Source organism: Caretta caretta, chromosome 8 (assembly GCF_965140235.1).
Source record: "Caretta caretta isolate rCarCar2 chromosome 8, rCarCar1.hap1, whole genome shotgun sequence".
Lineage (NCBI taxonomy): Eukaryota > Metazoa > Chordata > Testudines > Cheloniidae > Caretta > Caretta caretta.
The window spans coordinates 85,031,275-85,058,052 of record NC_134213.1 but is presented as its reverse complement, the minus strand read 5'-3'; the positions used below and the strand labels follow the sequence as shown (position 1 = coordinate 85,058,052).

General features: G+C 41.7%; 1 protein-coding gene across 5 annotated transcripts in view; it reads left to right on the top strand.

Moving 5' to 3' along the window:
• The window catches only part of ST6GALNAC3 (ST6 N-acetylgalactosaminide alpha-2,6-sialyltransferase 3), a 319,905-nt gene that overhangs the window by 123,853 nt on the left and 169,274 nt on the right, over positions 1–26,778 (top strand). For 3 of the 5 annotated variants that reach the window (XM_048860870.2, XM_075131727.1, XM_075131728.1), the window contains exon 2: positions 24,547–24,741. The exons of 1 other annotated variant lie outside the window; for it this stretch is intronic. In XM_048860870.2, the coding sequence (XP_048716827.1) occupies positions 24,547–24,741 (195 nt within the window). Of the gene's footprint in view, positions 1–8,510; positions 8,599–24,546; positions 24,742–26,778 lie in introns of those variants that run through there. One more of the 5 variants, XM_075131726.1, reaches the window with a different exon arrangement.

Sequence of the window (26,778 nt, the reverse complement as noted above, 5' to 3'; positions counted from 1 at the left end):
TCTACTCTATTTGTGCTACATTGATGACATCTTTATCATCTGGTCCCATAGAAAAGAAGACCTTGAGGAATTCCACCATGATTTCAACAATTTCCATCCCACCATCAGCCTCAGCCTGGTCCAGTTCACACAAGAGATCCACTTCCTGGACACTACGGTGGTAATAAGCAATGGTCACATAAACACCACCCTATACCGGAAACCTACTGACCACTATTCTTACCTACATGCCTCCAGCTTTCATCCAGACCACACCACATGATCCATTGTCTACAGCCAAGCTCTACGATACAACTGCATTTGGTCCAACCCCTCAGACAAAGACAAACACTTACAAGATCTCTATCAAGCATACTTACAATTACAATACCCACCTGCTGAAGTGAAAAAACAGATTGACAGAGCCAGAAGAGTACCCAGAAGTCACCTACTACAGGACAGGTCCAACAAAGAAAATAACAGAATGCCACTAGCCATCGCCTTCAGCCTCCAACTAAAACCTCTCCAACACATCATCAAGGATCTACAACCTATCCTGAAGGACGACCCATCACTCTCACAGATCTTGAGAGACAGGCCAGTTCTTGCTTACAGACAGCCCCCCAACCTGAAGCAAATACTCACCAGCAACCACACACACCACACAACAGAACCACTAACCCAGGAACCTATCCTTGCAACAAAGCCCGTTGCCAACTGTGTCCACATATCTATTCAAGGGACACCATCATAGGGTCTAATCACATCAGCCACACTATCAGAGGCTCGTTCACCTGCACATCTACCTATGTGATCTATGCCATCATGTGCCAGCAATGCCCCTCTGCCATGTACATTGGTCAAACCGGACAGTCTCTACGTAAAAGAATAAATGGACACAAATCAGATGTCAAGAATTATAATATTCAAAAACCAGTTGGAGAACACTTCAATCTCTTTGGTCACTCGATTACAGACCTAAAAGTTGCAATTCTTCAACAAAAAAACTTCAAAAACAGACTCCAACGAGAGACTGCTGAATTGGAATTAATTTGCAGAGTGGATACAATTAACTTAGGCTTGAATAAAGACTGGGAGAGGATGTCATTACACAAAGTAAAACTATTTCCCCATGTTTACTTCCCCCCCACTGTTCCTCACACATTCTTGTCAACTGCTGGAAATGGCCCAACTTGATTATCACTACAAAAGGTTCCCCTCTCCCCACCCCCACCGCTCTCCTGCTGGTAGTAGCTCACCTTAAGTGATCACTCTCCTTACAGCATGTATGGTGACACCCATTGTTTCATGTTCTCTATGTATATAAATCTCCCCACTGTATTTTCCACTGAACGCATCCAATGAAGTGAGCAGTAGCTCACGAAAGCTTATGTTCAAATAAATTGATTAGTCTCTAAGGTGCCACAAGTCCTCCTTTTCTTTTTGCGAATACAGACTAACACGGCTGCTACTCTGAAACCTGATGAAGCTTTATTACTAGTGAGAAAGTAAGGGGCAGAAAAGATGCAGCTTGCTTCTCATATCCTAGAATGAATTTGCACAGCTGGCAGTTAGAAAAAGCCTCTTGTAGCTCAATCCTACAAAATATTGAGTTCCTTTAACTCCTATTGAACTCAACAGGGATTGAGGATGGTCAGAACCTGGTAGGATTAGGCCCATTAACTTCAGTGGGAACGGAAGGAAGCTTGATTTTTAAACTGCCATTAAAAGTCTGTGGGAGTGAATAAATGTGGAATCCCCAGAAGGACATTTTCCCAGTGTCCTTTTCTGAATTTAAGTGCACTTTGAGCCTCATCCTACTTTCATCAAAGTCAGTAGCACAAATACCTTTAAATTCAGTGGGAGCCGAATTGGGCTCTCTGTTTCAGCTAATTTTACAGTAGCTAGACTTGCTGGTGTGGTATTTGTATTCAAAGAGTATCTTATGTCTTTGACTAAAAACTGGTGAAAAAGATTTGTTAGAGCTGCTTGTTAGTTGAAATACCAGTTATGAGTCTCCCGCCACCCTGTTTCTATTGTAGTAAATGGTAAAACCTCCTATAGACTGAGAACAACTTTGGGCCCTGTTGTAGAAATCTAGCTGTGATGGGGTTCCGGGGGTGCAACCTGGACTGTGGGACCACTGAGCCTTCCAAAACCACGAGCAAGCTTCTGATAGGCATTGCACTTCCAAGACATCCCCAGGCAGGGACACACCCAACTGAGTTACGTGAATGGTCTCCCAGCCACTCGTGAATCAACAATAGAGAAGCTCCAGCCAGTTCTCACCCAGGTCCTGCCCTACACCCCAGAACTGTAACAGCTTGCACTGGTCAGAAGCCTGGCCAGTGTAAGTTCATTACTCAGTTTGCCACTTCTTCATAGGAAAGTGGGCACGCACCAGCCTTTGTAACCTGAGCAGATTTCCTGAGCACTTTAGACAAACTCATTGGTAAAGATAAAACATTAAAATAAGTTTATTAACTACAGAAAGATAAATTTGAAGTGATTATAAGTGGTTGGCATAAAGGACAGAGATAGTTTTAAGAAATAAAAATAGAAACAAGCATTCTAAATCCTAAACTTTTAGTCTAAGCAAGTGTTGAAGCAAACAGCTTTTTCTCACCCTGACAGATGTTACAAGCTGGTTACAGTTCCTCAATACACAGGCTGGGACAACTGTCCAGCCTGGGACCAAACTTCCCCACTTCAAAGTCTTTGTCCTCCAGAGGTTCGTCCAGGTGTTGAAATTGGGGGTGGAGGGGAGGAAGGGGAGAAGAGAAGAGGCCAAGTTGTGAAGTCGCTTGTCTCTCATCTATATTTTCTTTGAGCTTGCTGGAAAGACCTTTGCTGTGACATGGGGATCAGGCAGTCCCCATTTATGACTGTCTGCCTGTTGATGGTTACTCCTTTATTGTAACTGAAAGGCTGGTTGTGGGTTCACACCCTCACAACATATTTCAGTAACACATATAGCAATATTTCATAACTTCACATATAATGATAGCACATACAATCCAACAGGATATTAATGTTCAACAGATCAAGACTTTTAAAATGATATCTCACAAGATATACTTTGTACAAAACATATCATCCTAATATGACAGTGGTGAATATGGGGGTTCTAGGGTGCTACTTTGAGGTACAGAATGACACACTCGCCAAGTGTGATTTCCTTCAAAGTTTGAGCAGTTCCATAAATGAGATGCATTTTCTTTATATCTAGCACTTCTTAGGTTCTAGAATGGATAACAGTCCAAACTGATTTTGAATCAAAACCTTATTAGACAGATTAGTTGTCCAGTATATAGATTTTCCACAGGATTTCACTTCTGCATTAATATATGCAAAGATGCACTTACAAAAGAAATATACATACCTTTTCTAAACTGAAAATACATACAACGAAAATCCAAATCAGTTAAATTGTTTTCACATTAAAATAAAATTCCAGCAGAAGTCTGTCACGTCCAAAAAACCTCTCTGCATGCTATGGTCTGCTTAAAAAATGAAAATCTTAGGTTTGATTAGATTAGCCCTGGAGTAACCTACACCAAATAAATCTGTCTTCCTTTCATGTGATTTGTCAGTGTTTATAGCAGGTTTGTACACACAGCTTTCACCATTATTTTCAAGGCAATAAAAGCAGCCACGCAGAGAAGCCACCCATAAATGTCAGAACCCAGAGATATTTTGTTGCATTCCAAGGGCTTTGAAGGTCGAGTTGAATTCCGTTAGCTTACCCAGAGTCAGAATAGTGTAATATGATGATAGAGTATTTAGGTAGGATATACATGTTACTATCCCTGTACCATTCTATTGAAATAACACCTCAGTGATGGAGTATACTTTACTACATGGAGGAATTTTCCTTGGAAAATTCTGTTAATATTTATGATTTCCTTTTCTCCTATTGAGATGATCTGCTGAAATGATGTATCAGAAATAACAAAATCATGTTTGTACAGTACTTAGCACAGTGAAGCTCTGACCCTGATCATGGCTTTTCTGTGCTGCTATGTTACAAATAATAATAATAAGGAAAATATGCCCAAATTATCTATATTTAAAAATATCTGAATGTACATTCTGCTGTACAATTGAAACTTTGTTTTGCTTCAGGATGATGATAACCAGTTCATCACTGCTGAATTTTTATATTACTTACTGGGAAATGCTCCAGCCTGTCATTCTGGGCAGTAACTGGCAGTGTATAAATAAGACCACTTATAAACAAACCAGTAATTTAGACTATTTCAGGAAGGTTTCACTGAAGCATTTTCTCTGAAAGAGGCCCAAAGCTTGAGTGTCATGGGATTGGTGGCTCAGTGTTTTGCAGTGTTTTACGTAACTGTATCCTGCCTCCATGTTCTCTTGTGGAGATATTTTTCATTTTCCTTTTTTTCTCAATCATTCCAACTTTAAATTGACCTTTTGAATAGATAAATAAGGTAATCCATACACATTCTGTGGAGTGGAAGGATATAGTTTCCCTATGAATCAGCTTTAAGTATATGTGGATCAGGGTAATGGCCTAAGAACATCCACCTCTAGATTGGGGACAAGGATTTGGAAGCGACTGCTTCAGAACATCCATATTAGGTTCACCCTGAGCCTAATGCATGCTAGGGTAGGACTTGGGAGCATTGTCAGTGCTATGTGAATGCTTACAAAGAGCAGATTTGATCAATAAAGCTCATAATTAAGGCCCTACTTGAATCATGGGATGGTTGTCCAAAAATTACAACTGAGTTTCAGACAAGTCATGGAAAGTTTCAGAAAAGTAATAATGGACCTTATTATTGGCGGTAATAAGTCCCATTATTACTTTTCTGTGATTTTCCACTGTTGGCCCCACTGGGCTGAGAGCGGGGAAACCAGCTGTCAAAATTGCTGTGGAAGGCTAATATTGTGGGATCCACAATCTCTGCAATATCACGAATTAAGTATGGCCTTACTCATAATTTAATTGAGCCTCATTGCCTGGATTAATGCTTTCATTGAGTCTCAGAACCTTGATTTAAGGAGCTCCCTAGTAAACTGGAATATAAGCCATCAACTTCCCAAATAATATCTGAGCAGTTACTATTTTCTGTAACTACAATACTGTATATTCTTAGCTATCTAGAGTCTCCCTTGTGGTGACTTGTGATAACTTTTAGCTCATACCGTCGGAGAAAAATGAACAAGTAAAGGGAACAAAATTGTGCTCAACAGACCAGACATTTTGCATTTTACATTCCTGCCTCTATGCCAATTTCTTTTGCAATCATATCAGCAAGGACCAGTTAAGCAGGGTGAGGCCATGTCTGTATGCAAAAAGTGAAACCTCTAAAGAACATGGAGGTGCTATAGGAAATGGTACAAGTGATTCAGGAGGTAGATCTCCCTTATTTGTCAGTACTGAACAAAGTGCTAGGGGTACAGTGTGCTTGGGGATGGGCTCTCTTTCAGGTGACATTTAAACTTAAGTCCTGACTACTTCATTTTATTTATTATTTACTTAGATTGTAAGCTCTATAGGGGCAGAGATGCTGCATGTGCACGTGTATATAGTACCTAGCACAATGGATCTCCAGTCCTTGATTGGGGCCTCCAGGCTCTACGGAAGCATAAATAATATTTATTTGTTGATTGTTGATGTGTACAAGAGAAACAAAGTGTCAGTCCTCAGTTCTAGGTGCCTGTGTCCAAAAGTGAAAATATAATCAAATCAAATGTCAGGCTAACAGCTACTACATAACCTCTGAATGGGAAAATAACCTACCAAAATAAAATCAAGCCCAAACAATATCTCCATCCCTACAAACTTCAGCCCTTCTTTTGCTCCATTTTCCCACAAGCTTGGCATAGTCTTTTGTGTGCGTCAGATGTCGATATCTAAATTGTTCAGCCTTCTAACTGCTGCATCATTGAGGGTTGCAGTCAACCTTCCAATCTTGTCATTGTGGGCTCCTCCACCACGTGCTTGACGATCTGCATCACTGCCCCGCAGTCACACTGTGAACATAGGGCTAAGCCAAATTTCTGCATTGTGGCAGCCACTCTGGCTGTTCCAGTGGGCAGTCTGTTAAGCCTAGTCCAGGATTTGCATCGCAGGTTGCAAAGAGGTTGGTGTGACTTAAGGCTTCTGAAGTTCGTCTCTCTATCCCAGAGTTGCTGCCACCCTGTAAGGACATAGCTGCTGGCCCTCATATGCCATTTTTCATCTGAGATTGGCACTGGAACTGGCAGCACTGTATATAAATGCATGAATGACAGCGCAAAAAGATGTTGTGAAGTCAGCTGTGGCAAGTCAGCAAGAATTGCAGTGTATGTGGTTTTGTTGTGGAGGCAGCAGATCGTCTTGTCAGAAGTAGGCATTGCTTATTAGCACCTACTGGAACTACTGTCAGTCTTGTGTGCCATAGGTTATTTTCATCCGTCATAGCCCTCCGTGCAGTTTTAAGGATGATGACATCTCATCAAACTTTTGGGGGCAGTACATGAGCCAACACATATAAATTAGATGTTAATGTGTCTAAGGCAACCGCTAATGATACTGATTGTTGTATTCATCTCCGAATCAATACACATGTCAAGTTTAAAATCCCATGACACTGAAGTAATGTGATTTGTGCATCTAAATCCTAGCTTTGGAAATCTCGACCATGGTTCTTAGCTCTGCTGCCTTTGTCAAATTTAAGCTCTGGTGATTATGTTCTTGCTACCTTGATTTCCCCTGCAATTTGAAATTCTACACTTCTTTTGTATAAACTACTGTGCATTGCTTTTGTGCAATAGTTAGAGCTGTCACACACTTCTCAAAAGTGATGGATGAAGTGATCTTGATGTCTCTCTTTTTTATCAGCTTAAGTTTTGTTTAAAACAGCAAGAAGAAATTTTAGGCTCCTTCAAGATGAAAGACGCTAAAATTTTAGAATGATCTATATGAGACAGCATTCTCTTCAATAATATAGACGGCAGGATATACATCATTGGCACAAAAATTGCAACTTCAAACTACACAAGTACCAATCTCAGCTTCAATTTCACTATAATTAGGTCTCACGTTTTTAGAGGCTGTAAATTATTACTTTTGTCCATTGATATTTCAGGCAGATATGCCAGAAGTGAGACGTGCTTTTAGGCAATGAGTGACAAAACATCCACCAGATTTTTTTGCCTGGTGTAATGTTGGTGTAGATTTGTTTTTTAAATAGTACCTTCCCATTTCTAATGAAATATGCCAGCAGGGACTGTTTAAACATGAGTTAAGCTAGAACAGTTTTTATCCAAAGATGACTTGTTCCAGGATAATTAAATTTGATTGTCTAATGAGGAAAAAATGGCTGTCAATTCTTTTTGAATAATTTTTTTTGTTATCTTTCTTTTTTTTTCCAAGTGAGATCTGTGACTAAAATCGGATTGTATGTCTCTTCTTCTAGAACAGCGGTTCTCAAACTGTGGGTCGTGACCCCATTTTAATGGAGTCACCAGGGCTGGCTTAGACTTGCTGGGGCTTGGGCTTCACATCACAGCCCTGGGTGGCAGGGTTCACATTACAGGCCCCCTGGCTGGGTCTGAAGTCCTTGGGCTTGGGTTTTGATCCCTTCCCCACCCGGGGCGGTAAGGCTCAGGCTTTGGCTCCCCCACCTGGAGCAGTGGGACTTGGGTGGACTCAGGCTTCGGGCCCCCCTCCTTGGGTCATGTAGTAATTTTTGTTGTCAGAAGGGGGTTGCAGTGCAATGAAGTCTGAGAACCCCTGCTCGAGAACAAGCTGGTAATCTGATCTGCACTTGAAATTCCTGGGGACGCTGACTGACTGGACATGGCCTCCTTGAGGTCAAACATGAAAACTGACCACTTGTTTCCTTTTTCAGATAGCAGGTGCACCCTCCATGTTGTATTGCTGCAGAGAGTGTGTCCAGAATTAGCTTTCAAAAGTACTGACTTCCCAAAGTGCAGTGTGGTGCATAACTAGTTTGAAGAGCCAGAACAGGATTCTTGCCAAATAATAGGCAGGGCAAATCCTCCCATTTCTTCCACTGCTGAGTGGCTTTTAAAAAGAAACGGAGGCCAATTTTCATTGTTAGCTTCAAGTCCTACATGGCAGTCAGAGAATAAACCAACATAGAATATTTCAGTGCAGAAAGTGCAAGTTTTCCAGCTGGCAGTATGCGGTAGATTTCACTTGTCCAGATTTCTGGCTTTACTGTTTCCTTTTATTTTTGCTATAAACTTTCCCCAGCAAGTAGAAGTCAAATGAGGCTGTCAAATGCAGTCAAATGCTGTCAAATGAGGCTTCCCAGCAAAAGGCATTTTCTCACGGATCTACAGCCTATAAACATGGGGCTATGGGAGCATTCCCCCCTGCCCTTTTTGTCTGTCTATAGGTCTATTTGTCCCATATTTACTTTATTCTTCTGAGGTGGAGCATGTCTGTGCAGAAGCTAGTATATCTGGGGGTTGTGTCTCGGTGCAGTGTTTGGCAGAGCTTCAGATAAGTAGTCAGCATTCATGACCTTGTAAGACTTCATTGCTGTTGCTGTACACACGGAAGCCAGCTAGGACTTCAGTCACAAATGGAGATAGACCTCTCATTCTCTTGTTCCTAGAGCACTGACCTCCTACCAGGTGAGCAAAAGGTGGTCCTTTAGCTGTAGCAGCACTGGGGGTTCATATAAGTACCCAACTGAGCATGTCTGATATTCTATCCAGCACAGCATAGTTGTGCAGAAGCACATTAAGCTTTTAATAACTGCATGATCTCTCTCTTTTTTTGCTACATCCAGCTCTTACCTTTCTGTCTGATCTATTTTGTCTGTGTATTTTTCTTGTCAGACGCCTAAAATTCAGACCCTACCAATACAGTCATGCAAAGGAAATCTTCCTAGACAATGTACCTGCTAATGTTAGTGGCTATGCGTGGAAGTGAAAAGCATTTTGGTTCCCTGGTTTACATACTGTCAGGCCCATTTCTGGTAGCAGAGTTCAACATTTTTGAAAGGGAACCTTAATGGAAGTTTCAGCAGAAACAAAATTGCAAGTCAAGCGTCTGACAGAGCATATAGAACGGATGTCAATTACTGTAGTTAGTTTGCTCTTAACACAAACTGCCACAAACGCTTACATGTTTCTATCCAGGAATCATGTGGCTCACAAAAATAAGGGATTTCTGGAAAGCTAAGTGTTAAAGCTAAGAGGGAGGCTTTTTTCCTATAAACTGTTTCTCAGCAGGTGAAAAATAGCTACAATCAGGTGGGTCTTCAGTAAGTAGTAGCAACTATTTGCCAGGTTGGAAGAGCCACAAATTCTTCTACCAGCACTTCTATTTACAGGGAATGTTCTTCAACTTGTATGTGTGTCTGAAAGCTTGTCAGACTGTTGATAAGTGGGCACTAATCCAGAGCAAAAGGCAGCTGTGCTGCAGAAGCTATTTTTTTAAAAATAGTACCACAACATCTTGCTTACTGCAGCATCACGTAGAATTCATGTTAATATCTGCGCAAAGTGCATTTATAGCTACTGATCAAGCTTCAGCACAGTTCTGCAGGAGCACATCAATTAATCAACAATTGCAAATTCAGAGAAATCACCCTTAATGAAGGGAATGATCTGATATCAACCTTATTTTATGGAAAACCAGATCTTGTGCATGTATTTCCAGAGCCCAACTTTGAAAATGTGTCTCCCTTTGCCATTTTAATAAGTTAGATGCTAAGTGGTAAACTAATATTTTTTAAGTTACTGGACAGATTCCAGTTACAGATAATCTAAAATGAAATACTAGACCGATAGAAAGACTGTCTTGCTTAAAAGTTCAGGTTGCCCTTCTGGCAATGCAGGTTTTTGGTTTTTTTTGTCATGCAGATTCAGTTGTGAAGATTACATATTCATATTATATTTGGGAGGAGACTCTTTGTGTTGTATTTTCATGGGTCAGCAGTATTGATTGACTACTCAAAAGATTGCAAATGCCTACCAGCTGAAGCTAAGGTTCTATGTATGGAAATAACCAGTGACCCTAGAATATGGCAGTGAGCAAAAACAAAGATGGTTGTTGGAGAGCTGGAATGGTTTTTAAGTCTTCGAAGGAGCTATTCATAATAAGACAGGAGTGTGTTGATAAAAAGGTTTTGAATCATATTTAAACAGTGGGTTAATAAGGAAAAAATAGTAATGCAGATTAATTCTTAAGAAGACATTGCAGAATTGAGTCTGCTCAGAACCTTCATATGACCTTTCAAATACAGTAGATCTTCCATGTTGTCAGTAGCTACCAGTGTGGTGCTCCATTCTTGTTCGATGATGTTAATAGTCGGCTGCGTGCGTGTTCCCTCTGTGTGCTACCCCAGTTCTGCGCAGATAGCTAACACAGCAGACCCTGAGAGAACCCTCAAAAACCACAGACTCTAGTAAGGTACGAAGGAACCCGAGCCAGGTTTATTGTCAAACAAAGCACAGTAATCGTTCCTTATACACTCTACAGGGCATACTACGAATTTGTGCTCCCTGGCAATGGACACAGCTCAGTCAGTGGTGGCAACGGACACTCCCTGGCAATGGACACTCCACTGCCCCCTAGGCTGGTCAAAGATATGCTTTCCAGGACCTACTTTTATACTGTTGCAGGACCGATTACTCATCATAGTTCAAACGAATCTATCCATCATGTTGTACTTTTGACCCTGTTTTTAAGATGCACCTGTCTGTTCCTTGTTATGTCTACGGAGTGTCTTGCCACCGTCTTGGCACAAGTTTCTCTCATTAGCCCTTATGCGTGTGTGTGCACGTGCCTCTAACAACCTTTTCTTGCCAACTTCTGTGCGTGGGACCTGCCTCTGGCTCACAGCCCAGCTTTGCTTATCACTGCCTGGAGGTACTTTGGTTCAGGCTTTACTTTAGTTCAGGCTTCAGGCCTCAGACTGGGCCTCTGATACAAGAATTCATGTTTCAGGGCCTCCGCTTACTACATTCCATTTTATACTTAAGTTGTATTTTCCAGATATCTCTCTTCTATCTACAGTTCTGCTTTAAAATTTCCCAGTTTTCCATTAAATAACTTTATAATATTACTTAAGCATGTATGGTATTTCCTATAGGAATACTGCATGTAACACAATTATCTAGTTATCTAAATGTTGTTTAGTTATTTGGGGCTAAATTTAAATAACAGCATTATCATATACATAACAGTCAAGGCTTTTAAGATTGATCACTGTACATCTTCAGTTCCTTGGACAATGACAAGTATGCCAGTTCTCACTTCTGGGTCCCTCAGTTGTGCACAGTTGAGGCAGATGAGATCAAAAATCATGTCTTTAGAATTGTGTAGAAGCTCAGCAGTGACAGTTTTACTGATTTTTCAATGCCCTCTGCAGAGGTCAATGCTCTTTATTTTGTTTTTCAGCTGTGCCAGCTGTCATGTTTCTATGATTCCTACTTCTTTGCTTTGCATGGGTCCATTTATTGGATTTAAACACACTGATCTTTTTTTCCCTCAGCCTCTGCTGGCCAGGTCACCTGCTGCGAGATGGCTCGGTTATGTTGGTCTCATAGATAATGCAAAGATGTGAGGTGCTCTAGCTTCAGCAAGAAAATGTCTTACTTTGTAAAGGAGACCAATACCATTTCTGTCCCAGTTACTTGATACTTCAAGGGACTTTATTTAGTTCAGAGTTAGAAGAGTATTCTGAGGTTGCTGGTCACTCTCAAAGTGAGAGAGGCAGAACCCTGTTTCATGAACGCAGCTGAACTGACAAAAGATAAAACATTTGGCAAGACAGAAGGCAGAGCCTGCTGGGCAAAGCTTTCTTCTTTGAATGTCAAGAGGCTACTGACTCTAGTAGCTCCAAAGGGGTCCTTGCTGCCATGGAGTGTATAAAACTGGTCCCAGTGCACCCTCACTAATGTACAAGTAGTCAGTCTTCAGGCAAGCATCTGACCTGACGTAACAGCTTAAAAACCCCAAGCAAATATCCTAAACCAGTAAGGGCTAGAGAGCTTCCTCCTTCCTTTCCAGATAGTCATCCACAGTCACGAGGCAGGGTCTGACTCCAAGACATCTTTGTTGCAAGATCGCATCCCCAAGGAAATGAAAGAGTAAAGAAGTACTTAGTGCCCTGGCAATCTTTTTTCAGCCAGAGAGTTCAGTATTCTGTTATTTTGTCAATCCATATAGCATTCATTATAGTGATCTCTTATGTATAAAGAACGTTTGGAAATGGGGAACTTGTCAACGGAGCAACTCATCATTCCACTGTTCCCAAGAGATTGTTTTGCCATCTTGTTGCTCAAATCCTCCTCATTTGAAGGAAGTGTTGTTTGTTACAACTGGTATAAGGAGAGTCATAGATCAAAACTATAAGCAAATAAACCCTCATGCTGCTTTTGTCTTCAGTTATTCGAGGTCCGATATTAGCAAGATGGATAATATCAGCCCTTGTTCCTGCTCCTGCTCTTTTCCAGGCCTGTTTTCATGCTAGCCAGCCCCTGCTTCAGCCTGCATCTTCTCCTGCCTCAGGTGGCCACCTGGTGGATCTGACACTTTCTCAAAGTATTATAAGCTTTACCCAGGGTCTATAGTTGATGATGGCACTTTTGGTAGAAAGGTTCTCCAGGCCATCACGAAGGTCTGGCCAATGTTTGTTTTTATCACACAGTTTCTATTTCTGCATAGGTATTATTGGGTATTTCTGCTCCTTAGAATCATAGAATATCAGGGTTGGAAGGGACCTCAGGAGGTCATCTAGTCCAGCCCCCTGCTCAAAGCAGGACCAATCCCCAATTAAATCATCCCAGCCAGGGCATTGTCAAGCCTGAACTTAAAAACTTCTAAGGAAGGAGATTCTACCACCTCCCTAGGTAACGCATTCCAGTGTGTCACCACCCTCCAAGTGAAAAAGTTTTTCCTAATATCCAACCTAAACCTCCCCCACTGCAACTTGAGACGATTACTCCTTGTCCTGTCCTCTTCTACCACTGAGAATAGTCTAGACTCATCCTCTTTGGAACCCCCTTTCAGGTAGTTGAAAGCAGCTATCAAATCCCCCCTCATTCTTCTCTTCTGCAGACTAAACAATCCCAGTTCCCTCAGCCTCTCCTCATAAGTCATGTGTTCCAGACCCCTAATCATTTTTGTTGCCCTTTGCTGGACTCTCTCCAATTTCTCCGCATCCTTCTTGTAGTGTGGGGCCCAAAACTGGACACAGTACTCCAGATGAGGCCTCACCAATGTCGAATAGAGGGGGACGATCACGTCCCTCGATCTGCTCGCTATGCCCCTACTTATACATCCCAAAATGCCATTGGCCTTCTTGGCAACAAGGGCACACTGCTGACTCATATCCAGCTTCTCTTCCACTGTCACCCCTAGGTCCTTTTCTGCAGAACTGCTGCCTAGCCATTCGGTCCCTAGTCTGTAGCGGTGCATTGGGTTCTTTCGTCCTAAGTGCAGGACCCTGCACTTATCCTTATTGAACCTCATCAGATTTCTTTTGGCCCAATCCCCCAATTTGTCTAGGTCCTTCTGTATCCTATCCCTCCCCTCCAGCATATCTACCACTCCTCCTAGTTTAGTATCATCCGCAAATTTGCTGAGAGTGCAATCCACACCATCCTCCAGATCATTTATGAAGATATTGAACAAAACCGGCCCAAGGACCGACCCCTGGGGCAGTCCACTTGACACCGGCTGCCAACTAGACATGGAGCCATTGATCAATACCCGTTGAGCCCGACAATCTAGCCAACTTTCTACCCACCTTATATAGTGCATTCATCCAGCCCATACTTCTTTAACTTGCTGACAAGAATACTGTGGGAGACCGTGTCAAAAGCTTTGCTAAAGTCAAGAAACAGTACATCCACTGCTTTCCCTTCATCCACAGAACCAGTAATCTCATCATAGAAGGCGATTAGATTAGTCAGGCATGACCTTCCCTTGGTGAATCCATGCTGATCGTTCCTGATCACTTTCCTCTCATGTAAGCGCTTCAGGATTGATTCTTTGAGGACCTGCTCCATGATTTTTCCAGGGACTGAGGTGAGGCTGACGGCCTGTAGCTCCCAGGATCCTCCTTCTTCCCTTTTTTAAAAATTGGCACTACATTAGCCTTTTTCCAGTCATCTGGGACTTCCCCCGTTCGCCACGAGTTTTCAAAGATAATGGCCAATGGCTCTGCAATCACAGCCGCCAATTCCTTTAGCACTCTCAGATGCAACACGTCCGGCCCCAGGGACTTGTGCACATCCAGCTTTTCTAAATAGTCCCTAACCACCTCTTTCTCCACAGAGGACTGGCCACCTACTCCCCATGCTGTGATGTCCAGCGCAGCAGTCTGGGAGCTGACCTTGTTAGTGAAGACAGAGGCAAAAAAAGCATTGAGTACATTAGCTTTTTCCACATCCTCTGTCACTAGGTTGCATTCATTAAGGGGCCTCATTCATTAAGGGGCCCACACTTTCCTTGGCTTTCTTCTTGTTGCCAACATACCTGAAGAAACCCTTCTTGTTACTCTTGACCTCTCTTGCTAGCTGCAGCTCCAGGTGTGATTTGGCCCTCCTGATTTCATTCCTACATGCCCGAGCAATATTTTTATACTCTTCCCTGGTCATATGTCCAACCTTCCACTTCTTGTAAGCTTCTTTTTTATGTTTAAGATCCGCTAGGATTTCACAGTTAAGCCAAGCTGGTCGCCTGCCATATTTACTATTCTTTCGACACATCGGGATGGTTTGTCCCTGTAACCTCAATAGGGATTCTTTGAAATACAGCCAGCTCTCCTGGACTCCTTTCCCCCTCATGTTATTCCTCCAGGGGATCCTATCCATCCGTTCCCTGAGGGAGTCGAAGTCTGCTTTCCTGAAGTCCAGGGTCCGTATCCTGCTGCTTACCTTTCTTCCCTGTGTCAGGATCCTGAACTCAACCAACTCATGGTCACTGCCTCCCAAATTCCCATCCACTTTTGCTTCCCCCACTAATTCTTCCCGGTTTGTGAGCAGCAGGTCAAGAAAAGCTCCCCCCCTAGTTGGCTCCTCCAGCACTTGCACCAGGAAATTGTCCCCTACGTTTTCCAAAAACTTCCTGGATTGTCTATGCACCGCTGTATTGCTCTCCCAGCAGATATCAGGAAAATTAAAGTCACCCATGAGAACCAGGGCGTGCGATCTAGTAGCTTCCGCGAGTTGCCGGAAGAAAGCCTCATCCACCTCATCCCCCTGGTCCGGTGGTCTATAGCAGACTCCCACCACTACATCACTCTTGTTGCTCACACTTCTAAACTTAATCCAGAGACACTCAGGTTTTTCTTCAGTTTCGTACCGGAGCTCTGAGCAGTCATACTGCTCCCTTACATACAGTGCTACTCCCCCACCATTTCTGCCCTGCTTGTCCTTCCTGAGCAGTTTATAACCATCCATGACAGTACTCCAGTCATGTGAGTTATCCCACCAAGTCTCTGTTATTCCAATCACGTCATAATTCCTTGACATCACCAGGACCTCCAGTTCTCTCTGCTTGTTTCCAAGGCTTTGTGCATTTGTATATAAGCACTTGAGATAACCTGCTGATCGCCCCTCATTCTCAGTATGAAGCAGGAGCCCTCCCCTCACAGACGTTCCTGCCTGTGCTTCCTCCCGGTATCCCGCTTTCCCACTTACCTCAGGGCTTTGGTCTCCTTCCCCCGGTGAACCTAGTTTAAAGCCCTCCTCACTAGGTTAGCCAGCCTGCTCGCAAAGATGCTCTTCCCTCTCTTCGTAAGGTGGAGCCCATCTCTGCCCAGCACTCCTCCTTCATGGTACACCATCCCATGGTCAAAGAATCCAAAGCCTTCTCTCCGACACCACCTGCGTAGCCATTCGTTGACTTCCACGATTCGACGGCCCCTACCCAGGCCTTTTCCTTCCACGGGGAGGATGGACGAGAACACCACTTGCGCCACAAACTCCTTTATCCTTCTTCCCAGAGCCACGTAGTCCGCAGTGATCTGCTCAAGGTCATTCTTGGCAGTATCATTAGTGCCCACGTGGAGAAGCAGGAAGGGGTAGCGATCCGAGGGCTTGATGAGTCTTGGCAGTTTCTCCGTCACATCGCGAATCTTAGCTCCTGGCAAGCAGCAGACTTCTTGTTTTTTCCGGTCAGGGCGGCAGATAGATGACTCAGTCCCCCGGAGGAGAGAGTCCCCGACCACCACCACCCGCCTCTTTCTCTTGGGAGTGGTAGTCGGGGAACCCCCAACCTCAGGACAACGCATCTCATGCCTTCCAACCAGTGGAGTCTCCTTCTGCTTTCTCCCCCCAGACGTATCATCTGGTCCACTCTCCGCAATGGTACCTGTGGAGAGAACATGAAAGCAGTTAGTTACCTGTGTCCGCATTGCTGGAACCCGGACATTCCCCCTTCTTCTTCTGGAGGTCACATGTTGCCAAGCTTCTTCACTGGCCTCTTGGCTCCGCTGTGCAACCTGCTCTAAATCTTTAGAGCTTTGTGCCCGTAGAAGCATATCCTGACTTTTGTCCAGAAAATCCTCAGATTCTCGTATGCAACGCAGGGTCGTTATCTGTTGCTCCAGACCTTCAATCTTCTCTTCCAATATGGAGACCAGCTTGCACTTTGTACAGACAAAGTCGCTTCTGTCCTGTGGAAGAAAGACAAACATGGCACATCCAGTGCAGGTCACAACAGCTGAACACCCCCCCTTCCATATCACCTTCCTACCTCCTTGCTCCAGTGCTTCCCTGCTGGTCATGTTCCAGGAATAAAGCATGGCAGATATATCCTGGTCCAAAAATACCCTTTCACCTTGTCTTGCTAATTTCTATTCTTAAAAACAGAGCTGTCTGCCAATCTCACCCCATTCTTTTTTCTTCCCAAGGAGTGGAATCAAAAATCCACTAGCCGTCTCATGTTGCTCTTTGAGTGTTTTCAGATGAACTTTCACATCTAGATGCAATGCAAGTAAATCTCCAGCTATAGATTTGTTGCAAGTGGCTTTTGACATGCAAATATATTTTTTAAAAAATCTCTTTACTAGGTAAGCATTTTTTGTGGTTATGGCATTTGCCAATTTCCAGTGTTACTCCTGTTATACTTTTTAGTAGTTACAGTTGAGATTATATCTTTGGAGAGTTCGAGAAGAATAGTCCCTGAATGACCATTAGCAGCTCTAGGCAGCTGTTCTCACAATTCCAAGGAGAGATGGATGCTGGAAGAAAGGACTGGAAAGCAGGTCTGTTTTCAAGAACAGAAATCAGCAAGGAGTGATGAAATATTCTTCTGAAGGAATTTCACTCGGTGGTCTTTTGTGACAGAAAGTGACACTTGAACAAGGTGCTCAAGACTATAAAAGACAAAATAAAATAAATCTGGTTTTACATACAGTAGTTCACAAAATGAAACAAATTCGGTAAATGTAGCCGTTATTGTTTTCAATTGGAGATATACTTGAGTAAAAATCAAATGAAGCTTGAAAACCTGCAGCACTACAATAAAAGTAGTAAAATGTGCAGGAGTATTTAAAAAAAAATCAAGCTCTTCGTTATAGTCATAAAAGTAAGTATTGTGAAACCAGTACAATATTATACCGTATCATGTCATTTAAGAGGCTGTAAACATACATGTTAATCTTTACCTCTCACTTGTCCTTCCAGGCTTACTTTTACCATGTATTCATGAATATAGCGGATAGAAAAAGGTCTATAAAAATCAATTTCTCTACAAAATGTATTATTTTAAACTGCTTTTTGGAGCTTGGAATTGTCTTTTTTAGTGTCTTATACTGCACCAAGCTCACTGTTGGCATTTTACAGATGATAAAATAATACTAATAGCCATCTTGTCAGAAAGCACTGGTCTAGTGCTTAGATTAGGGGACTGGGAGTGAATTTTGTTGCTGATTTGCTGTGTGGCCTTGGGCAAGTCACTTAAGCCTTGGTTTATATATCTGTAAAATGGATAGAATAGCATTTAGCTTTGTACCTCACAGGAATACTGTGGGACTTATTATTACTTGTAAAGTGTTTTGAGAGACTTTGCCATATATTGTTCTGCAAGTGACAAATTTTGCTGGTTTAGTATTGGCTCTGGATCTAGGAGTTAGTGTGGGGAACACAGAAAAGCAGATACTACAGACCTTTGTAGAATTTATTACAAGTTGTGACACTGCTTTGTCATAGTGAAAATGCTTTCTTTTTTGTTAAATCTGTAAATCACTACTAGCCCTGTTAGACAACTGTATACAGCACAAAATACTACAGATCCATTTAAATGTGTTACCAATCCAGCAGAAATGATGAAACTGTAAAATGTTGTTGTCACATCGATATTCCTTATCAGATCATAAAAGAAAAACAATTCCACCTCACTCAGAAAACTGTCAAATTCTTGCTAAAATAAAACTAATGAGTCACACCGGTAACTGGTAAATCCCCAAAATGTGGGTAATGCAATGGTTATATATGTTAAACCACATTAGAAACCATACGATCAAACACGCAACACACACGTTTCATCATTAATGTTTTATTTCCACAGAGCTTTCCTCAGAATCCTAACCAGCAAAATAGTATGATAGTCCTGTGATTATATAGCAACATATAAAAATTCAAGCCTAGAAGGAATGATTCATCATGTCTACTGCATGATGCTTATTGATTTTGATATACATCCTAGACAGAATGATTCTGATTGCCAAGAAATAACAAACAAAATTGGGATTATATTATGGATATTGAATGAAAAAAAAAAAAGAAATCGAGAAAGAAAAATGGCTAGTGCCTCAGCAGCTTCCCTGTCTGAGGTAACCACAAGCATTGCATTGCATGTATTCAAATCCCTTCAGTTCATCCAATTTTATCAGAGTAGCCATACACATAAATTTTTCCCTCAATGAGTATCCGCTTTGGTTACTGAGTGAAGTTAACAAACAAAAGCCTGTTGGCCACTGTAAACGAATATGGTAATTTTCTTCTAGCAACTCCCTGCTAGATTAAAATCTAGCACTGTTGTAAAAGGAATAAAAGCATCTGAAAATTAATATAGCTTGAAAGTCATTCAGCTATGAATCTGTTAAAAATCTATTATCTGCTATACCTTGCTACGGAACATGTTTAAAACTAGATATTTTTTAATTAAAATGCCAAGTGCATCAAAATGCCTATATTAAATTAGTGAGAAAAGTTTATAGATTGACTGGGATTTTCATATAGGTAACGTTCCTGTCAGAGGAAATAGATTCTAAAAGTTTCCATTGTTAAAGGGCTGTTTGCAACTACCTGAAACGAAAAATAAAGTAGGAACAAGATTTCTCCCTATTGTAATTTGCTAATTTAATTCTGTATTGGTGCGGCAAAATTTCAAATGATTGGTTTTGCAGGTGCTTAAAATTTTGATATGCAGAAGCTTTGAGATTAGCAATTGTGCAGTAAGCTGTAAATATGGCTCCATCCATATTTTTAATGACCCAGTGTGACTTAAAAAGCCTTTTAATCCAATTCTAAATTGTAAATTTCAGGGAAGGAGAAGTGACAATGTCTCTTTTTTAGCAGGGGGAGTTCACAAGGAACACTACAGGAGGAATACCTATGGAAACATTTTCCTGAGTGGCTGGAAAAAAGCCTCTTTAGAGGGGTATACTTCTGTTTAAAATGACAGGCAGAGCATTTTTTAGGTATTGATCATGTGCCTGTTTTTTTTTTTTTTTTTTTGCTTCTTAAGAAAGCTAGAAAGTTAGGTCAGTAGGGTCTTTTTCTGCTTGGGTTTTAACCAGAGCCATTCTGGGGCTGTCAGTTCTGGTCTTCCTTGGTTTCGCTAGCAGACTTGTTGTAGGAGGGTGTGTCTTGGAGAATGGGTGCTTGTGGTTCTCACACCCTAATGAAACAAATGAATATGCTGAATCTTTAGCAAAAAAAAGAAAAGAAAAAAAAAAAAGAAAAGGAGTACTTGTGGCACCTTAGAGACTAACCAATTTATTTGAGCATAAGCTTTCGTGAGCTACAGATCACTTCATCGGATGCATACTGTGGAAAGAGTAGAAGATCTTTTTATACACACAAAGCATGAAAAAATGGGTGTTTACCACTACAAAAGGTTTTCTCTCCCCCAACCCCACTCTCCTGCAATCTTTTTCTTTTTGCAAATACAGACTAACACGGCTGTTACTCTGAAACCTGTCATTTAGCAAAAAAGTTCCTTTCTTCAAAAAGCTAAATAAATATAAATGTGTGTTATCAAAAATAAAATAAATATCCAAATTTAATAGTTTGATTAAAAATCCCTTCAGCTCTCTTGTGAGGTCGTCATGGCACTCTTTCTCCAGACATTGTAGAATCTTCTATGTAAAGACATGCTCTGCATTTCTAATGCAGAAAAATTCCTCCCTCTGACTTTTTTTAAAGAAACCTTTTAGTCTTTGTAGGAAAGCCAGCTGGGGGTGATTGCAAATGGTGATAACTTGATTCTCACGACTTGGTTGAACCTTCCACACTCCCTCCAAGGAGTTATTAAAGGTAGTCTCTGACTTTTGTTTTTGCTGGTGGGTTCTCCTCTGCCCCCTCAACCCCTGTGTGAGTGGTGGGCAGGGCCTCAGAGGGGAAGAGGCCAAGCTGGGGAAGGGCCTCAGGGTGGAGCATGGGCAGGGTCTCAGGGTAAAGAGGCCAAGCACGGGCAGGGCCTCGGAGCAGAGTGTGGGTGGGACCTTGGATGGAGCGGGGTGGGGCCTTGGGTTGGAGCATGGGTGGGGCCTTGGGCGGAAAGGGCAGAGCGCAGGCGGGGCTTCGGGATGGAGCACTGGGTGGGGCTTTGGTGGAAGAGGCTGGGCCTTGGGTGGAGTGCAAGTGGAATGGGGGGTGGGGCCACAGTCTGGCACCAGGGTCAACAAAAGATTAATCCAGCCCTGTGGGTGCTGAGCACCACTGTTTTTTTCGGTTGGTGCTTGAGTCCCAGAGCACCCACAGAGTCAGCGTCTATGATTAAAGGTCTTCAGTAAAGCTGGAAGGTAGACAGCTATCTATTGGTGACATCTGTTGGTGGTGGAATAGAATACAATGCCATGTCTTGTAGCTGTGATTTTTTTTTCAAACAAGGCTTACAGATGTAGTGAAAACATGTATTCAAATAAATTCTGGCAATCCCCTTTAAATTGTTGTATTATTTAGTGGGGGGAAAGTCTTAAATGGAGTAAATAATGCAACAAATTTATACCCCCTCATTGCTCCCTGGGTATCACTGTGCTGCACAGCCTGGCCACTCAGAACTGTTAAAAGCTTTCATATGTAACCTAACAGATCCTATTCCATCTGGAACAGTGGAATGGCACATGTGCCCACACTAGCCAGCTTGTTGCAATATAACGTAAATCTTTTGTAATGCACTTGGTGAGAAGTTCACAGGCTCTTAGGGTTCTGGAAGTTAGATCAGCTATTCTATCATACGCCTATTCTGCACTTCAGACTTGCTTGCTTTAACTTTTTAAACAGTTTATGAATAACTTGCCTCTTATTTTATTCACTAAAACTCATCACTGGAGGGAGCACCTCTCCTGGTTTCCATTCTCCCCTCAATAACCCCATTCTCTCTTGTCATAAATATAAAGGGAAGGGTAAACCCCTTTGAAATCCCTCCTGGCCAGGGGAAAGCTCCTCTCACCTGTAAAGGGTTAAGAAGCTAAAGGTAACCTCACTGGCACCTGACCAAAATGACCAATGAGGAGACAAGATACTTTCAAAAGCTGGAGGAGGGAGAGAAACAAAGGGTCTGTGTGTCTGTCTATATGCTGGGTTTCTGCCGGGGATAGACCAGGAATGGAGTCTTAGAACTTTTAGTAAGTAATCTAGCTAGGTATGTGTTAGATTATGATTTCTTTAAATGGCTGAGAAAAGAATTGTGCTGAATAGAATAACTATTTCTGTCTGTGTATCTTCTTTGTAACTTAAGGTTTTGCCTAGAGTGGTTCTCTATGTTTTTGAATCTAATTACCCTGTAAGATATCTACCATCCTGATTTTACAGGGGGAATTTCTTTATTTCTATTTACTACTATTTTTATTAAAAGTCTTCTTGTAAGAAAACTGAATGCTTTTTCATTGTTCTCAGATCCAAGGGTTTGGGTCTGTGGTCACCTATGCAAATTGGTGAGGCTTTTTATCCAACATTTCCCAGGAAAGGGGGGGTGCAAGTGTTGGGAGGATTGTTCATTGTTCTTAAGATCCAAGGGTCTGGGTCTGTAGTCACCTAGGCAAATTGGTGAGGCTTTTTACCAAACCTTGTCCAGGAAGTGGGGTGCAAGGTTTTGGGAAGTATTTTGGGGGGAAAGACGCGTCCAAACAGCTCTTCCCCAGTACCAGTATTAGTTTGGTGGTGGTAGCGGCCAATCCAAGGACAACGGGTGTAATATTTTGTACCTTGGGGAAGTTTTGACCTAAGCTGGTAAAGATAAGCTTAGGAGGTTTTTCATGCAGGTCCCCACATCTGTACCCTAGAGTTCAGAGTGGGGGAGGAACCTTGACATGGAAAGTTCTAAGACTCCATTCCTGGTCTATCCCCGGCAGAAACCCAGCATATAGACAGACACACAGACCCTTTGTTTCTCTCCCTCCTCCAGCTTTTGAAAGTATCTTGTCTCCTCATTGGTCATTTTGGTCAGGTGCCAGCGAGGTTACCTTTAGCTTCTTAACCCTTTACAGGTGAGAGGAGCTTTCCCCTGGCCAGGAGGGATTTCAAAGGGGTTTACCCTTCCCTTTATATTTATGACATCTCTGATTTCCCATCTCGACCTGTCTTGCCTCCCATTATTCATCAAACTACTGTGTTCCAAGATGTCAAAACAGACAAATCATCTAACTAACCCACCATAACTATACTGCCAACTGTGGTGTATATGGGAATAGGATAGTAGCTCTTTATATAATCTGTGAGCCCTCTAGTGGTGCTCACTGTATTCTGTGTTCAGAAGCCACCAGAACCCTACCAGAGCAGTAGTGTATATATTAAGCTAGTCCTTGCATGTTGTATATATTCAGTAAACATGGTTATTTGGACCCCGCCAAGCTCATGTTGTTCTTTTATATGATGTTTTCTGTGTAAGGAGAAAAACACACAACACCAACATGACCAACATAACCCAGAACTGAATTTTAATTTCTCCAGTCTGTTGAATCAGTATGTAGTCAAATGAAACTCCAGGTGAGGAAAAGATTATATCTTGTGTCCTCTCATTCTTCCATCTCTCCAGCTACCCCTGTACAACAGCTAGCATCCACACATAATAGCCACTGCAGATCTGCGACTTGGGCTAGTTGCAACTATTCTGGATTGCAATTAAATACAGACATTAGCAGTCAGATTTTGATATCCATCATTAAGAGAAAAATGTACTTTAAAGACTGTACCTTCTCAAGGTGCTTGATTTATTTCTTCTTACTGAAGCTCCATTTATATGGCTGTTTACAATGATGGAATTACTTTCAATAGAGTGATTAAATAGAAGCAAACGAGGTAAAGCAATAATCCAGTGGGAGTAATATGTAAATACCTCAAGCCTATAAATGGCATATTCCTCCAACAAAACCTTTAAACAATGTTTTCTATAAACTGTATAGTTCTGTTGTGTCTAAAGTCCTTAGCCACTTGCACTAGCTGGGCATGCTTTTTCCCTAAGTAGTTTGGAAGCAATTTCTCTGCTCTCGTTAAAAGTGCAGGACTCATCAAATTATATGTTAAGTCATTATGTTGAAATGTGTCACCATCCTGCAGCTGTAATTAATACTTTTTCCTGGTTAGAAGACTAGGCGGGTTCAGGTCTAGGTGGATTAGAGGTGAAAATCAGGGTTTAAGTGGCCACTCAAGAGACCTTTTAAATTATTAACAATTGAGGTCAACTTGTCCTTGGTAATAAGGGCTCACTTTGTCAATTTGTGAGCCTGGAAAGAAGCAGAAAGTCTGGTCCACTTATTCTAAGGAATGGACGGGTCAGATTCTGATTTCAGTTAGAGTATGTAAATCCAGGGTAACTCCACTGACTTTATTGGAATGATTTAGAATTAACATGTAATAAATGAGATCAGAATCTGTTACGAGAAAGGGACAATCATATATCACTTTAGCCTATACAGATATCATGTGTATTTTCTTTCAGTGCATCAGCTTTGTGCAAAAGTGGGAGGACCAGTCATGTATGCCATGCAGGGGAACTACAGATTGAAACTGTTCAAATTTTGATTTTAAAGTGACATTCCAAGATGGATTTTTCCATTGTTCAGCCAGCTATATAGCTGGTTAATATTTTTGCCATTTTGATTAAAAATGGGATGAATTTTTTCACAAGAAATGTTTTTATTTTTTCAACCAGCCTTAGGCAAAACTCTTAAAGTGACGGAAATTCAAGTTTTAAGATGCAAAATTATTCAGTTGCCTATCTTACTGGGATCTAGCAGCCTTAGCAGTTACAGCTCCCTGCACTAGGCACAAGCAGATAAAGCTTTGAAAAAGGCAAAGACTACTTACCATGGATATTGCATATATAGATTTGTTGTTGTTTGAAACTGATCCTTATATTTTTAGTAAAACGCTCTTTTTTTCCAATTTTAGAGAAAGTCCATTATTGCAGTAAGTTCCGTAGCAGCATTCCTCTTCGTCATCATTTTTCGCCTTACCAATGAAGTAAACTTCCCTTTGATTTTAAACTGCTTTGGACAAACTGATGTGAAATGGATGCCGTTTTCCGACAAACAAAAGCGGCCTCTCAGAACTCACTATGGATATATAAATATAAAAACACAAGAGGTAAGAACTTCTACTAGAGCAATGGCTAGAAAGTATGTAATCAATAAATTTGGTAACTAAATGAAGCATTTAAAAAACAACAGAGCAAACCATGTACTCAACAAACCCCCATCTCACTGGCCGCAGATAAGAGTTTTAACTGTCCTGAGAGAAAATGTCCCACTGAAAAATCTAAGTAGGTAATGTTTTTCAAAACCGAAGGAACCTTCTAAAAATTCAGATAGTTTAAACTCTGTAATCTCCATAACCAGAGCTTTAAAAGAACAGTGACCTGAACTCAAAATTCTGGGTAGTTCTTTTTGGGAGATGGCTGGAAAGAACGGCACCATTCAGCAAAAGTGTATGAATAAGAAAGCCAGCATCAGATTAGTGTTTTGTGTGGTTTAATTTAAATATTGCATTAATACTTAGTATACAGCATGTCAGCTTATTTTGAAGATTGTTGGATTTTCATTTCCACTTGTGTATCATATAGTGTTTTAATTTGTGTTATTTCATCATTTGCAAAATGTTTGGTTTGGGTCTTGTTGATAAGCCATCTTGCAAAGGTTCCAGTTTACGTCAACTCCAGTACTTTAAGGACTCTGATGCTATTGGCACTCTTGGAGGTATTCCTGTATTATTATTATTGTTGTTGTTGTTATATTTATTATTTGTTTTTATTTTACTGAAATCTTCTCCACTCTGTCTTCAGAATTTGTTTGCTATTTGTGCATAAGTGCAAATCATTGAAATAAATTCAATAACATTAAAACATGAATCTGTTTTACAAGCTCTTCCTGATATTCCTTTTTTACACTGGCAAGCAATAAAATGCTTTTAAAGTCTTATTGTCTTTGTTTGGTTTATTTTGCTTAAGGAAGTAATAATTATTAGATTCATGTGCGGAGTACATTGAATATGTCTTTTTTGAGAATGAAGGTATTTTTTCCCCCACTTCGTGAGTGCAGCTGTTTTTCGTTTAGTTTTCTAACTGCACGGGATAGGTTAATTGTTTCACCATTACAGTGTCAAAGGTGAAAACCAGAGCAAGAAATTGTAGTTTTGTAGGGAGTTACATTTAAAAGCTTTTAACGTTTGTAATGAATGTAGTGTTCATGAAAGATGCAGAATTGAGAGCCCTAGAGTGCATTTGCCTACAGAAACGCACAGGACAAGCAGGAGGAAAGAAGTCTTCCTGAGTCAGTGAGTGAAATCCTGGCCTCATTGAAGTCAGTGGGAGCTATGCCATTGACTTAACTGGGGCCAGGATTTCATCCAGTGTGCCTTAAACCTAAAAGTGATTGAGGAACTCATTGAGGGCGAAAGGGCAGTTAATTCTCCATGCCAGCTAATAAGGTGGGCCTGTCTCCTGACGCTGCCGACTGCCAACTGTGGTGGTGGGTTTGAGATGAGGACACTATGTGAACTGGATGGAGGCCACCAACTTGTGTAAATTAAGCCACCAAAATCATTTGGTCGCTGCCAATCTGAGCTGGATTCAAACCGGCAGCCTTGGAGGAGAAGGGCTTAATATCCTATTGCCATTGCCCTGAACCAGCTCGTTCTCCAAGAGGTTAGGTGTTGGATGTAGAAACACTGGTAGCTCCACGCTTACTGATTGTTTCCTTAATGTATTTCAAAAGTACATTTACCCTGCCGCTGTGAGGTGTCCTTCCCAGTGAGGGTGGAGAGACATGTGCTACCCCTGCTTGAGCTAGTGTGCTGAATATAACCGCGTGGCACAGGCAGCTGCTCAGGCTAGACACCCAAGTATTTACCCTGGGGGGCGGGCAGGATTGTGCTTGGGCAGCTAGCCTGAGCTGCCACTATGGCTACGCTGCTAGTTTTAGCTTGCTAGCCTGCGTGTCTGTGCTGGGAATCCCAGGTAGATGAGCCCATACATCGGAGATGGAACTGAGTGGTCTGATAATCGGTGACTGATTAATCGATTAGCAAGACATTATTCGCAGTGTAGCTGAGGCCACGGAGGATTTTTTTAATTAGTAACTTTAATTGTTTTCCCCCTCAAACATGCAGATTACATTAATATTTGCT